Consider the following 16,214-nt stretch of genomic DNA (forward strand, 5'->3'; position numbering starts at 1 on the left):
GTCAACCGGCACCCAGACCTGGACTTTGAGCTAGACACCGGGACAGCCTCCACTGTGGAGGAACGAAGGTCAGCTCCTATCTAGATTGTATTTATGTTTTAAAGGTGCCCAAGGTGTGCTATATTTATCTGTTAGTAATGCTAATGTGCTACATTGTAATCATATCGGTCTCAGTGTTTTGACTATGACAATAGACTGGTGATTATGGCATGAAACAGTCAACTAACTAATTGTACTTCACACAAATGATGGTTAGAAAACTAATCAATGCACTGCATTACTAGACATGACTTATTCAACAAATTCAAAGATAACATAGGCAAAGCTTGGCCCAGAGACTTAATGGTGTCATGAATACGACTGATAATTCTCTTTCAACATGTTCTAGTGTGCTGAAGAACGTGCACTTCGATCGGTACCACTCCGGAAGGAACGCAGTTGGCAGTGCACGTAGGCGGCGACGTAGTGCACACGTGCTCGGGAGTAAGTAAGGGAAACGTCATGTCGTTCTCTGGTGATTTTTTTGTTGTGTGTTACTCATGTTTTTTTTATTAACAACAAATCAATACAGAAAGTACATACGGTTCTCTGGTGAGTTGTTTGTTTGGTGATAGCACTGGCTTCGTAATCGAAATTATATTTTGGGAGTACTTGTCATGGAAACATATTTGTGCTGTTCGCTCATCTAACAAGACGAACCGTTTGCAAGTGAAGTGCGCGAGCGTCAAGATAGAGTGGTGCAGGTGCACGAGCCAACACGCACATGCAAAGTTGTCTGCAGTGAGCATTGGTACTACATTGGCTAGCTACTGTTTTAAGCCGTTAGCAAGCTACCTGGCTAGCTACTGCAGTATATAACTATGACCTAGACACATTTTGTAGTGGTCATGAATGAATAATCACTCATTTCTTTTTTGAGGAGACGAGTAGGCCTACCCGACACAACAGTGTACGTCAGCAACATGGCATTCAGAATACTTTTTTCAAGTCTTCCAAACAAAGAATTTGACACGGCGCCTTGTGAGCCGAGAGAGAGGTAAGTTACTATAATACAAGTAGTAAATATTTCTACTGTCTCTCTTATACTATGCTGGATTAATGTAACTAGCTAACTAACTTGGTCAAGTGTTTCAGCTTTGAATTGGAGTACATAGCCAACTGTGAGAATTGATTGTATCCAATTTCTCAGATTTCAAAGGGATGAAAGGCAACTAGAACCAGTTTAACTGGAGGAGAACGAAAGGGATGCCCAGTCCAGAAAGTGGCCATTGCAAAGGGGTCAACAGAGTGGCCCCAGGAAGAGGAAAAAGGGGACCAACAGGTGAACTTGTCATGCACTAAACAGATGCTGAATAGGACAATTCAGAATGGATAAGTTTTTTTGCTAAACATTGACATAAGCCTAACTAACATGGGCCTATCTTGCGTTTGTGCAGTGCTTTATACTACTAGGCGAATTGCACACCACATACCTGTAGTTCAGGCCTCTCCAACCCTGTCCCTGGAGCGATACTCTCCTGTAGGTTTTCGCTCCTATCCCAGTTGTAACTAACCTGATTCAGTTCATCAACCAGCTAATTATTAGATTGAGCTGCGCCAGATTACGGTTGGGGTGACAACCTACAGGGCGGTAGCTCTCCAGGAACGTGGTTGGCGAGCCCTACTGTAGATTAAAAAGGTGGTATAGAAATAGGCCACAAATCATTACCATTTGGTATTGCCCCTTTCCTTTTGATTTTATGTTATAACGTTACACTTTTTGTGTTTTTCTGCAGGAGCAGGCCAAGAAAAGTAAGCTTCATAAATGCCCATCACAATCTTATAAAGACTTTGACTCTGTGGCCCAGACTACAACATGGTGAAGTGTGATTTCGAGCAACCAGGCTTTGACTTCAGTAGAGACCTGGACTTCTACAGTGATAGCAAGGAGGGTGCATCCCCAGGTCATGCTACAGAGAAGGGTGGGTTTTTATGGATTAACCCTTTACTATTAACAATGCATTCAGACTTTAAAAGGAGTGTAGGATTTTAATTTAACTTGTTCCACAGGTCCTGATCAGAACAAGGATGTTCAAGGTGTAAACGAGAAGAAAGGACGGGAGCCTCAGCAGCAGAGACTTGACAACCAGGGCAGAGGGGGAAACTCTGCCAGGAGGGGTGGGGAGTTTACCGGACTGGGTGGACACGGAACTAACCAGGCCAGAGACTTCTCCAACAGGGGTGGAGGTGGTTCCAACAGGGGTGGAGAGTGGCGCAATAGAGGCCAGGGCTGTGACGAGGGGCGGTTTTCTCAGAAGAGGGGATTGGTCAAAGCGAGGCACTGACCGGTCACGTAGAGGTGGACGACAGTTCCCAAATGATGTACGTTTAACACTGGTAATTCAAAATGAAATCATACATACTTCCTTGTCAATATCCATAGAAATGTCATTGGTAGCTTTACGATGTGCTCAGTTACAGCAAAAGTTCCCAAGTCAGTGATTTCAGTCTAATATACATTTTCACAGCTGATTCCAACCTCTTCCAGGAAACTTTGACTGGAAAGGGGAAGAAGAACATGACAAAGGAATTCAAAGACCAGAATTGTTTGGAGATTGACGGAAGGTTAATCTGTCGACATTTCCTCAGGGGAAAGTGCATCAAGGCAGGTTTCTGTATTTTATGATTAGAAATTGTAACAATATTAATGGGCACTTGTCATTGAACCTAAACCCAATATATTGAAATGATAGTCAGGTATGTTTATGTTGACTTTTACAGTAAATACTCTCAGTGGCCTGACCCATTTGTATAGAGACCCCAACAACTTATTTTGTTTTGCAGGGTGATGACTGCCAGCTAGAACATGCTCTGGATGTCAACTACTCGATCAACGAAGTATGTAAATTCTACGTCCAGGAATCCTGTTCGAAAGGAGAGAGCTGCATATACATGCACAATATCCTTTTCTCAGCTTATTCTAAATGTCCCTTATGTAGTGGTTGCCACTGGGTGGGCGAGGTACTGTTTCCTTGTGTATCTGTCCTTCTACCTCTTGTTTGTGAAAAACTTCAAATTTGATCAAAAAATAATAACTTAACAACAAAATGGCTGCCGTAGGGGTAGATGCAGATGTTTTTTTCTTTATTTCCTTGACCAAGTACCCACAGAGTTTCCCCTGCAAGTTCTTCCATCCTCCATCCATGGAGGAGCCAGTGGTCACAAAGGAGTCGGCGACAGCTGAGGAGACAAAGCCTGTCATTGACATATTCCTGAATCCCCTAAGGTTAAGAATGCAAGTGCACATGTTTCTTTTACTGTCCTTGTGGGGACCGAAAATGTATTTTCATTCATTTTCCCTAGCCCTTAATCCTAATTGTAACCCTAAACCCTAAGCTTATAATAGCTTAAGTCGTCATCGGAACCTGAGAAATGTCCTCACGCTGGAGTATTTTCCTTGTTTTACTAGCCCACACCACAGTAATGTATTAGAATAGTAAGCCCCCCGCACCACAGTGGTGTATTAGAATAGTAAGCCCCCCGCACCACAGTGGTGTATTGGAATAGTAAGCCCCCCCGCACCACAGTGGTGTATTGGAATAGTAAGCCCCCCACGCACCACAGTGATGTATTAGAATAATATACACCCCCGCACCACAGTGGTATATTAGAATAGTAAGCCCCCCCGCACCACAGTAGTGTATTAGAATAGTAAGCCCCCCCGCACCACAGTGGTGTATTAGAATCGAAAGGCCCCCGCACCACATTGGTATGTCAGCATGGTAGTGTATGTATGTGGTTGAGCTTTACATTTTACACTTGATAGTAAATCAACGTTATTCATTAGTGTTTTATTGATTGGCTACATTTGTCTGGATTTCAGGCCAAACTTTTACAACAGCTCATGCCCCTCTGAGCCACATGCTGAGGAAAGTACCCCCGTGTGTCAGAATGAAGTGTCAGCTGTGGTCGTGGAGAAGGAAATTGCCCCTCCTACAGAGTCCGTTCAGTCTCCTGATCCTCCCCCAAACTCTGGCTTTAAGGAACCGGTTTCTTATTCAGTTGAGGCTGTGCTTGGGTCCCATAGGCCCCTGGAAAAACCCTTCCGCAGCTTCTTGGCAGCCTCTATCAGCCAGACCTCACAGACCCAACCAGATCCCCCCACAACTACATTAGTTCCTCCAGACTCTATCCACCCTTGTGATCCACCCCTAAACTCTACATGCGGCAAGAGAAATGTTCCTTATTCAGTCGAAGCTGTGCTTTGGATTCCAGAAGCCTGTAGAAAAACCCTTCACAATCCCCACACAGATCCAATCAGATCCCCCCCCAGCACTACATTCGTTTCTCCAGACCCCGTTAGTTTGTCTAATCCTTGTCTGAATAAGAGGAAGGCTTCTTATTCAGTTGAGGCTTTCTCTACGGCCCAGAAGCCAGTGCAAAACCCCTTTTGCAGTCTCTTTGCAGGGACGATCAGCCAGACCTCCACTACACCTCTCATACAGAACTCTGCTAATTCGCCCATCAACACCCCAGGATGTAAGGGACTAGCTTCTTATTCAGTTAAGGCTGTTCTAAAGTCCCACCAGCCTGTGGAAAACCCCTCCCGCAGCCTTGTTGCAGGCCCCATCACCCAGTTCTCTCGCCACCCTGATATACAGACACAACTAGATCGTCCTAGCACTACATTAAATCCTCCAGACTCCACTCGGCCCCCTGATCATCCTTCAGTCTGTAAGAGGTCGGCTTATTATTCAGCTAAAGCTGTGCTTGGATCTCCTAAACCTTTGAAGCCATTCTTCAGCAGCCTCTTTGCAGGCCCCATCAGCCAGACATCTCCCCAACATCCCACACAGACCCAACCAGATTCCCCTAGCACTACATTGGTCCTTCAGATTCTGCTCCTCCTGCAGGCTGTAAAAGGCCGGCTTCGTATTATGTTACGGCTGTGCTTGAGCCCTATAAGCCTGTGGAAAACCCCTTCTGCAGCCTTTTTGCAGGAACCATCAGCCAGACCACTCTCGAACCTCCCTCACACTCCCTAAACTCCCCAGGTTGTAAGGCACCAGCTTCTAAAAAGCCCATGAAAAACCCCTTCCTTAGCCTCTTTGCAGGCCCCATCAGCCAGACAACCCTCCCTGACCCTCCCAGACAGATGCAACCAAATCCCCCCAGAACTGCATTTGGTCCTCCAGACCCCATTTGGTCTTCTGAGCCTCTTCCAGTCTGCAAGAGTCGGACATCCTCAGTTGAGGCTGTCATTGAGTTCCAGAAGTCCATGGAAAAACCATTCCGTAGCCTCTTTGCCAGCCCCCTCACACAGACCTCCACTCCCGGCCATCCAACACAGACCCAACCAGATCACCCTAGAAATTTCACTGGTTATAACAGACCAGCTTCTGATTCAGTTGAGGCTATGCTTGAGACTCAGAAGCCAGTGGGGAAAACCCTTTCGCAGCCTCTTTGAAGGCCCCATCAGCCAGACAACCCTCCCTGACCCTCCAACACAGACCCGGCCTTATCCCCCAATAGTTGTGCATAAACCGGAGGTGCCAGACCCAACACCGCTCAATACAATACTTTAAATGTCCCTTTGCGGGAAATGCAACTATATTACTGACATTTCATCACCACTTCTTGTCGATCCAGGTACAGTCAGACACATCATGCTACAAGTAGTGCATTTGTCAATTTGTAATAACAATTTTTTTTAGGCCAGTTGAGAACAAGTTCTCATTTACAACTGCGACCTGGCCAAGATAAAACAAAGAAGTGCGACACAAACAACAACAGAGTTACACATGGGATAAACAAACGTACAGTCAATAACACAATAGAAAACTACATGCAGTGTGTGCAAATGAGGTAAGATTAGGGAGGTAAGGCAATAAATAGGCCGAAGTGGCGAAGTAATTACAATTCAGCAATTAAACACTGGAGTGATAGATGTGCAGAAGATGAATGTGCAAGCAGAGATACTGGGGTGCAAAGGAGCAAGAAAAATAACAATATGGGGATGAGGTAGTTGAATGGGCTATGTACAGGTGCAATGATCTGTAAGTTGCTCTGACAGCTGATGCTTAAAGTTAGTGAAGGAGATATCGGTCTCCAGCTACAGTGATTTTTGCAATTCGTTCAAGTCATTGGCAGCAGAGAACTGGAAGGAAATGCGGCCAAAGGAGGAATTGGATTTGGGGGTGACCAGTGAAATATACCTGCTGGAGCGCGTGCTATGGATGGGTGCTGCTATGGTGACCAGTGAGCTGAGATAAGGCGGGGCTTTACCTAGCAAAGACTTGTAGATGACCTGGAGCCAGTGGGTTTGGCGACCGAATATGAAGCAAGGGCCAGCCAATGAGAGTGTACAGGTCGCAGTGGTGGGTAGTATATGGGGCTTTGGTGACAAAACGGATGGCACTGTGATAGACTGCATCCATTTTGCCGAGTAGAGTGTTGGAGGCTATTTTGTAAATGACATCGCCGAAGTCAAGGATCGGTAGGGGTATGTTTGGCAGCATGAGTGAAGGATGCTTTGTTGCGAAATAGGAAGCCGATTCTAGATTTAATTTTGGATTGGAGATGCTTAATGTGAGTCTGGAAGGAGAGTTTACAGTCTAACTAGACACCTAGTTATTTGTAGTTGTCCACATATTCTAAGTCAGAACTGTCCAGAGTAGTGATGCTAGACGGGCGGGCAGATGCGAGCAGCGATCGGTTGAAGAGCATGCATTTAGTTTTACTTACATTTAAGAGCAGTTGGCGGCCACGGAAGTAGAGTTGTATGGCATTGTAGCTCGACTGGAGGTTAGTTAACAGTGTCCAAAAAAGGTACAGAAATGTACAGAATGGTGTCGTCTGCGTAGAGGTGGATCAAAGAATCACTAGCAGCAAGAGCGACATCATTGATGTATACAGAGAAGAGAGTCGGCCTGAGAATTGAACCCTGTGGCACCCCATAGACTGCCAGAGGTCCGGTCAACAGGTCCTCCGATTTGACACACTGAACTCTATCAGAGAAGTGGTTGGTGAACCAGGCGAGGCAGTCATTTGAGAAACCAAGGCTGTTGAGTCTGCCAATAAGAATGTTGTGATTGACAGAGTTGAAAGCCTTGGCCAGGTTGATGAATACGGCTGCACAGTATTGTCTTTTATCGATGGCAGTTATGATATCGTTTAGGACCTTGAGCGTGGCTGAGGTGCACCCATGACCAGCTCAAACCAGATTGCATAGCGGTAAGGGACGGTGGGATTCGAAAACGTCGGTGATCTATTTAACTTGGCTTTCGAAGACATTAGAAAGGTAGGATAGATATAGGTCTGTAACAGTTTGGATCTAGAGTGTCTCCCCCTTTGAAGAGGGGGATGACCGCGGCAGCTTTCCAATATTTGGGGATCTCAGACGATACGAGAGGTTGTACAAGCTAGTAATATGGGTTGCAACAATTGCGGTGGATAATTTTAGAAAGAGAGGGTCCAGATTGTCTAGCCCAGCTGATTTGTTGGTGACCAGATTTTGCAGCTCTCAGAAATCTGGATTTGGGTGACGGAGAAATGGGGGAGGCTCGGGCAAGTTGCTGTGGGGGGTGCAGAACTGTTGACTGGGGTAGGGGTAGCCAAGTAGAAAGCATGGCCAGCCGTAGAAAAATGCTTATTGAAATTCTCAATTATCGTGGATTTATCGGTGGTGACAGTGTTTCCTAGCCTCAGTGCAGTGGCCAGCTGGGAGGAGGTGCTCTTATTAGCAATGGACTTTACAGTGTCCTATAACTTTTGGGAGTTTGTGCTACAGGAAGCAAATTTCTGTTTGAAAAAGCTAGCCTTTGATTTCCTAACTACCTGTGTATATTGGTTCTTAACTTCCCTGAAAAGTTGCATATCGTGGGGGCTATTCGATGCTAATGCAGTACGCCACAGGATATTTTTGTGCTGGTTAAGGGCAGTCAGGTCTGGAGTGAACCAAGGGCTATATCTGTTCCTGGTTCTACATTTTTTTTGAATGGGGCATGCTTATTTAAGATGGTGAGGAAAGCACTTTTAAAGAATAACCAGACATCCTCTACTGACGGAATGAGGTCAATATCCTTCCAGGATACCCGGGCCAGGTTGATTAGAAAGGCCTGTTCGCTGAAGTGTTTTAGTGAGTGTTTGACAGTGATGAGGGGTGGTTGTTTGACTGCAGATCCATTACGGACGCAGCCAATGAGGCAGTGATCGCTGAGATCCTGGTTGAAGATAGCAGAGGTGTATTTAGAGGGCAGGTAGGTGAGGATGATATCTGAGGGTGCCCGTGTATACGGATTTGGGGTTGTACCTGGTAGGTTCATTGATCATTTGTGTGAGATTGAGGGCATCAAGCTTAGATTGTAGGATGGCCAGGGTGTTAAGCATGTCCCAGTTTAGGTCACCTAACAGTACGAGCTCTGAAGATGGATGGGGGGAAATCAATTCACATATGGTGTCCAGGGCACACTGCTCCGTGTAAGCAGTAAAATGGGTATTGTAGCCCAAGAAGTGGCTGATGGACCTCTTCAACTAGCCTGGAGATGGGCCTAGCACGAGGCTTGCTCCAGGCTAACTGGTGCTTGCTTCGGGACAGAGACGTTAGCCAGGAGTAGCCACTCTGATAGCAGCTAGCTAGCTGCGATGATCCAGTGTAACGGTTCAGAACTTGCGGTAGGAATCCGGAGATGTGGTAGAGAAAAAGCAGTCCGATATGCTCTGGGTTGAATCACGCTGTGCAGACTGGCAGGAGTTGACCGGGCTGAGGTTAGCTGATGACCGCTAGCAGTGGCTAACTGACTACTAGCTAGTAACTAGTTAGCTAGCTAGCTTCTGTTGGGGGTTCTAAAGTATAGAAAATAGCAGATCCATATCACATTGGGTGAGGTGGGTTGCAGGAGAGTATGTTGAAATTGAGGTAAAAAATATTTAAAATATATACAAAAATAAAATATAAATATATACATGGTACAAGACATCTGTCTGCTACCCCATCTTGGATGAGACGTGATGTTTTTAATGCTTATTTTCTCTTACCTACTTCTGGCTAAACTATGTAGAATTTTTGGGCTCTTAGTGTGTATCAAAATATATTCAGGATTGTGTCCGTTACCATTGGAAGTGTGTCAGACCTGTTGTGACCCCTTTCAGGAGGCGATGGCCTGTGTTCCAGTGAAGACCAAATCACCAGAGGATCTACTTCCGCAGGACAGCAGCGGCAGAGCCGGAGAGTGAGCGAGAGGAGCCGGATGAGCTGTTGGTGGTTCCATTAGAACCGTTAGTGCCTTACGTGCCACTCGGTGACTCTCGCCACCATCGCCAGGCTGATATCACCCTGCCACAGCCCACCTTTGCCCGGGACGTGGTGGGGTCCTTTGAAGACCTTGCCCCTCTTCCTCCCCCCTCACTCAATCACCAGCCGTCTGTCCCTCTGGCCTCCCCCTTTACTGAGAGAACATCAGGTCCTGCTGTTGGACTGTCCAGCCCTGCAGGACTCAGCCCACAGCCTTCCCCACAGGACTCCAACTCTCAGGAGGCTGCAGGAGAGCATCTCATTCCCTCCAGGAATTCAGGTAGGAGACAGGTCCAGGTGGATATCCCCGGCGTTCACAACCTTCCAATCCAAGTGATGGTACTGATCACTCGACGTAACACTGATGTACAACCAAAGCGACTGTCTGGACAAATGAGGGGCAAAAGTGACAACATGGGTGACAAAAAAACACTGAAAGACCTTTTTTAAGACGTTTGACCCTACATCTCCCTTCGGACAGTAACTGCATTTGGACTATGGCTCATATTGTATGCACTGTCGGTCAATGGACTACACACCTAGACTTACACAAACACTTGGCCTTCATATGAATGCTTTTGCTCTAGTGTATTTTCCTGCTAACAGATCAGAACAGCAATTCATTGCAAAAAATGTACTTAAGTGTGCTGCACCTATTATTGCTGGTTCAGTAACACACATTTTTAATCTAACATTAAGCACAGGAAATATCCCTAAGGTGTGGAAAGCAGCTTTTGTTCTGCCATTACATAAGGGAGGTGACGGTAGTGATTTGGATAACTATCGATCCATCTCTAGGCTCCCTTGTCTGGTAAAGATTCTAGAATCTATAGTCAACAAACAGTTACAATCTTTTCTTTCTGCTAACAGTATTCTTAGTACCAATCAATCTGGTTTTAGATCTAAACACAGTACCACATCGGCCACTATGCTTGTTGTAAATGATATTGCAAATGCCTTAGACGATAGAAAGCACTGTGCTGCGTTGTTTGTAGATTTGTCAAAAGCTTTTGACACTGTAGACCATGCTATCCTTTTGAGTAAGCTGTCATCTATAGGACTGGGCACTGATGCCTGCCGATGGTTTTATGACTATCTTAAAGATAGAACTCAAGCCGTCATGGTCGATGGGGTCAAGTCTTACCCCTTACAGTTACTTAAAGGGGTCCCTCAGGGTTCAATAATTGGCCCACTATTGTTCTCACTATATAAACAACATTGATGATGATGTCAGATATTGTAAATTCCATTTATATGCAGATGACACAGTGATGTACTCTATTGCTCCAACAGCGGACCAAGCTTTAATGCAGTTGGAGTCTGATTTTAGGATACTACAGGGGTCTCTTTTACAGCTTAAACTTGTTTTAAACGCTAAGAAAACAAATGTCATGTTTTTTTCTAGGTCTAAACTCTGTTAGAAACACGTTTGTAATCACTAGCTTGGATGGTACTCAAATCAATAAGGTCTCTGCATATAAATACTTAGGGGTATGGTTAGATGATAGGCTTTCTTTTAAAAAACATGTTACTGAATTGGGAAAAAAGCTCAAATTCAAGATAGGATTCCTTTACAGAAACAGGGCTTGTCTGTCCTCTGTAAATAGGAAAAAAATAGTGCAGGCTACTTTTATGTCCGTTTTAGATTATGGTGATATTATCTATATGCATGCATCGGCAAACACATTAAAACCACTGGATGCTATTTACCATTGTGCACTCAGGTTTATCACGGGTGATAGTTACAGAACTCATCACTGTATCCTATATCAACATGTGGGTTGGGTCTCTCTATCTGTGAGGCGAGAGCAACATGCTCTCTTGTTTATTTATAAAGCACTTCTTTTAAAACTACCTCAATATATATCATCATTAATTTCCACAAGATGTACTAATTTTAAAACCAGATCACAGATGTGGATTACATTAGAGACTCCTGTGGTCTCCACAGAGTTGGGTAGGACTGCCTTCAGTTCCTTTGCACCTTATTTATGGAACAAACTGCAGATCCAACTTAAGTTAGACACTCTGGTGTCCCTTGCCCATTTTAAAATGCTTATGGAGGATCAATATGATGTTGTCTGTGATTGTTTCTGTTGAATTGTGTATGTTTTGAAATGTTCTTGTCTGTATGTCTAAAACTGTACATGTCAACATGTTTACACAGGGCACAGCCGTAAAAGAGATCCAGGTCTCAGTCTGTTTTCCCTGTTAAAATAAAGATAGATTAAAAATAAAAAATAAAAAAGAGAAAAAAATCCTCCACTGCTGCCGACTACATTTCCTCTTATTTGATGAGTGAACAATGGAATGTTATTACTCTCAACTGATTCTTATTCTCATGTGGAAAATGTCATTATTTAAACTAATGCTGCACCAGTTCTGCTCTGCATGTAGTGCTTCTCTTATAGTAAGGTGCTGCGAAAAAGAACTTTATGCCTTATGTCCACCAGATGCATCAAACTCTTTGCATTCAGGCGGAAGTCATTAATTGTCAAAGAAGCAGTCCCGCAACGCTATGCTGGGGGAGCCGCACTAGGCTGCGGTGCGTTCTGTGTACCGCATGCGGTCAATATTTAACTCCTGTGTTGGTTTACCGTGCAGCGGTACAAACGGAAGTACACACAGACTCCAAATAGCTAGTTGAAAAGCAAAGCACGTGTATGGAACAGAAAATGTGGGATAGACATCTGCTAAAATAAAACTCCTATGCATCTGGTGGGCATTAGGCTTCTAAGGCTGAACCAGCAGAGTTGCTGTATTGTATGCACTTTAGAATGTTTAATTACAGTGCTTGAAAAAGTATTTGGCCCCCATCACTTTTTCACATTTTAAGTCTCACAACCTTGGATTTTGATGCATTAGTTTGAGAACTTTTATTTGTGAGTCACGTTATTCAGAGCCCCCCCCCCCCCCCCCCCCCCACACACACAAAAGAAAATGGTAAACAATAAAATAAATGTTCATTTTTATGTATTCATCCCCCTAGGTCAATACTTGGTTGAACCACCTCTGGCAGCTATTACAGCCAGTAGTCTTTTCAACTCTAACTTTGCACACTGTAATAAAGCAGTATTTTCCCATTCCTCCTTGCAAAATGCCTCAAGCTGTGTCAAGTTGTGGAACGGTGGACTGCAATTTTGAGGTCTTTCCACAGATTTTTGATGAGATTAAGGGACTGGGCTGCTCAAGGACATCTATTTTCTTCATTTTAAACTACTCCAGTGTTTCTCTGGCAGTGGGCTTTGGATCGTTGTCCTGTTGAAAAACAAACTTCCACAGTTATCGTTTTTTGGAAGAGAGGAGCAAATTTTTAACCGGCATTTCTATGTATTTTTGCACCATTCATACTCCCATCAATCCAGACAATATAGCCAGTCCCTGTTGCTGAAAAGCCACACATCCCACTTAGTGTTCAGGCCAAAATGTTCCACTTTAGTCTCATCAGGTCACCAGACATTCTGCCACAACTGCAGCATCTTCTAGGGGACGTTTTGCGAACTCTTTGCAGACAAGGATTTTCTCCAGCCAGGGCTTCTTCCTTGCCACTCTACCATAAAGATCCTTTTTGTGGAATGCCTTGGAGATTGTTGATACATCATCATCCATTGTAGCCACTGACTAATGTCACAGTCCTCACAGTTTGCAGCCACTGACTAATGTCGCAGTCCTCACAGTAGCTTCCCTAAGTGCCTTTCCTGTCCGGCAGCTCAGTTTGGAGTGGGGGCCTGATCTAGGGAGTGTCGTGGTAGTTTATTTTTTCCACTCGGACTGCACTGAGCTCAGAGGGACTTTCAGTGACGTTGAAATGGTTGTGTACCCTTCCCCAGATTTGTGCTTCTCTATAATCACATCTCTGACTTGCTCTTTCTTTTGAAAGTCTCTATCATACTGTGGGACCATACAGAGAGAGCGGTATTTATCCTTACAGATTAATTTAAGGCAGGTGATCTATACATTTCTTACACAGGTGGAGTCCAACACGTTGTGACTTGTTGAGGAAATGTATTGCACCAGAGCAAATTTAGGCTTTCAATTACAAAGGGTATAAATACCTTTTTTAATCTGATTTCCACCATCTCACACATTGCACCTGGGCTGCCACCATGTAGACATTACAAAAGGCACAACTACAAAGTATTGATCATTTTGATAATCTCAAAGCACAAGTAATAAATCCAGCACAATTTATTTTATTTTATTTGTACCTTTATTTAACTAGGCAAGTCATTTAAACATTGTTATTTACAATGACTGAAAAGAGAACCAAAAAGATGGCCTCCACCCCCACCCAGCCAACATGTTGTGCAATAATTTGGGAGCCTGGCGCATGGTGGCTGGACTGTTGTCATACAGCTCCACGATTAGGGTAGGACTATTGTTCAAAACTTATTGTACTTTTTTTTTTACACCTTCCAAAATTTCATGGATTGAATTTGACAACTTTCTGGATGAATCAAACCACAATTTGTTTTATTCATCAATATATATTGTGCCTAAAGGTTCTTAAGCAGTTTTTTTCTGATTCATATTTTCTAACCCAAAAATGTCCCTAAATATACCAGTTGGTGCTGAAACAGAGATGAATATGCATATTTAGATGGCTATTTTTCATTGATCCATATATTCTGAACACGTTCTCTATGTATTCTAGTCCGTGGACAAATTATAATTAAAGCTATACTGTATTTAAAGGGATGGCTTAAGATAAATGTATTGAATTACAATTCCACAAGGAAATCTGTTGGCCAGCAAGTGGGAAGGTTTTCAGCTGTTTAATTAAATTAAGTGTGCCCAAGGAAACCAGGCCTGCAATGCCCTTTTCACACCTGCATTAGTTAAGCCTGTATACCAACTACTGAGAAGTGCATAGAAAAGGCATACATTTCCTAAATCTGAGTCAGGCCCCTTAAATGTATGCCTTTCTCAGTATAATGGTTTGATTAATACTGAAAGTTGCCATTCAGTAGTTCAATCAATTAAATATTGGATATTTACATTAGATAAATGTACTGAAAAACCTATTGAATGAAAACTCAATGAGAAAATCTGTTGGCCAACAAGTGAGAGGGTTTTGGGTGGTTGAATTACATGTATTCAGTGTGCATAAGGAAGCAACATAAGGTAAGTCTGAATACCAAGTACATTTCCTTTTTTTGCTTAGACTACTTTACTACTCCTTTAGCCTGCATCTGACTCTGACACATCCTGTTTCTCTTTTGGTCCCTCCCCTACCCCCTCATTGCTAGCGTGGAAGCCAGGAGAAGTTTTGCCTCCACTCTCGGGCTGTGGCTGCTTCTCCAAAGCATTAGCATAGACATTGTTAGCCTTAGCAGCGTCATCTTGCGTACTCTATTCCCCCTTCATTCTCGTCATTATCAAGGCTTTTTCTCTGGAAGCATCCCATCTGAGTAGAAAGGAAAGAAAGGATGTTGAATAGTTCAACAATCAAAGTGTTGATCCTTTACAATGCAGAATCAAAGGTTCTGTCGCATCATTGATACTCACCTTATACATGGCCATTGTGATGATGATCAGGAGAAAGAGTCCTACTCCAACTCCTGTACCTATTATCAGCGCTCTATGTGGAGGAATGATGATCTCAACCTGAACATCAATCTGGAGGAATACATTTTGAGACCATGTGTGACAATAAAACAACCATTTTAAAGCAACTCTTATGCAGTAAATCAGTTTAATTCCACAAACGGAATTACCTGTGTTTGGTGGACGCTTGTAGAGTTATCCTAATGAGCACAGAAATATTACAAAATGTATGCTTTTGTGAATCTTTGCTCAATAAATATTTGTATCTTTGTTGAAGAAAAGTTTTTGACAGGAAACTTACCCCTGGGTCACTCGCTGTCTGGACATATCGATTTTTGTCATAGCTGAGTTTGACAAAACTGATGAAGTTGACTGTTTCTCTATCCCCAGTGAATTTCTTTGGCAATGCCAAGCTCTGTAGAGTGAGATATTGTTAGTCGAACAACATTAAATGAAATTGTGCCCCTTGCTTCAATTCTTAAAGCATTTTGTGGTAGTAGAAGTGTTTTGATTTCAGATTTAAATAGAGAAGTTAGACAAAAACGTAGAGCTTCGTCGAACTTGTTGGGAAAGTGGTCAAAACGGCAGATGTTTCAAAGTTCAAACTAAAAGTAGTGGTTATTAGAACAGCTGTCTGATTTCAGATTTGAACAGCAGAGAAGTAGTAGACCCATATGTTATGTCTACGTTGTGGTATAAAATGCTCGGAAAGTGGTCAAAATGTCAGTTTGTTAAAGTTGACAGAAAACGTTGTAGATGCAGTAACTAACAAAGCTGCATCATTTGATAGAACTTTTATTTGTATTGCTTTTAATTTTTTTACATTTTATTAACACTTTGTTCTAGCTAGCTATTTGTGTTGGTAGCTATCAAGTAAACACAATGATATAGTTACTGTAAAATCTGTTCTGATTTGAAAAGCAGATATGTAGACCAAGATGTCATACCCTGTAAATTTTGGGGAAAATAGTTGATTTGTCAGTTGTGCCAGGAAAGTGATACATTCCCACAACATACTTCCATGTTCCTGGTCTTTTGCTGGGACTTCAAGTTTATATCATAAAATCAGATGCCCTTTATGACATTTTTGCGATGAAGACTATTGCGCTACGATTTTGCCCATTTGAAGACCAGTCAAAAAGCCTACAAAAGTTCATGCTTACTGCATGGCGTCTCTTGCATGGTGTATTCAGCAGTGGGAAGTTAATGAATGAAGTTGATGCAGTTATTAAGACATCTGTTGATTTGTATAATAGAATGTTGGAATTCATGGGAGTCTAACAATGGAACCTTTTCGAATGTTGAAGAAATCCCATGGAAGTGGATGGAGGACAAAAAGCTCAATAGTTTAAAAGTATAATTTTATATATATATATCAATGAGTCCACTCTGCACA

At 43.2% G+C, this 16,214-nt stretch overlaps 1 protein-coding gene and 1 pseudogene across 1 annotated transcript in view; one reads left to right on the forward strand and one right to left on the reverse strand.

The window, feature by feature from the left end:
• The first annotated feature begins 90 nt into the window (after positions 1-90).
• Positions 91-12,212, forward strand: LOC129835096 (zinc finger CCCH domain-containing protein 6-like; annotated as a pseudogene).
• A 1,236-nt stretch (positions 12,213-13,448) lies between these two features.
• The window catches only part of LOC129837721 (integrin alpha-X-like), a 29,510-nt gene continuing 26,744 nt past the window's right edge, over positions 13,449-16,214 (reverse strand). The window contains exons 28-31 of the mRNA XM_055904114.1: positions 15,120-15,233; positions 14,989-15,018; positions 14,780-14,890; positions 13,449-14,678 (exon numbers count right to left, since the gene is read on the reverse strand). Coding sequence (XP_055760089.1) covers positions 14,610-14,678; positions 14,780-14,890; positions 14,989-15,018; positions 15,120-15,233 — 324 coding nt within the window. The 3' untranslated portion in view covers positions 13,449-14,609. The remainder of the gene's footprint in view (positions 14,679-14,779; positions 14,891-14,988; positions 15,019-15,119; positions 15,234-16,214) is intronic.

The sequence above is a fragment of the Salvelinus fontinalis genome, chromosome 3 (genome assembly GCF_029448725.1).
Source record: "Salvelinus fontinalis isolate EN_2023a chromosome 3, ASM2944872v1, whole genome shotgun sequence".
Classification (NCBI taxonomy): Eukaryota; Metazoa; Chordata; class Actinopteri; order Salmoniformes; family Salmonidae; genus Salvelinus; species Salvelinus fontinalis.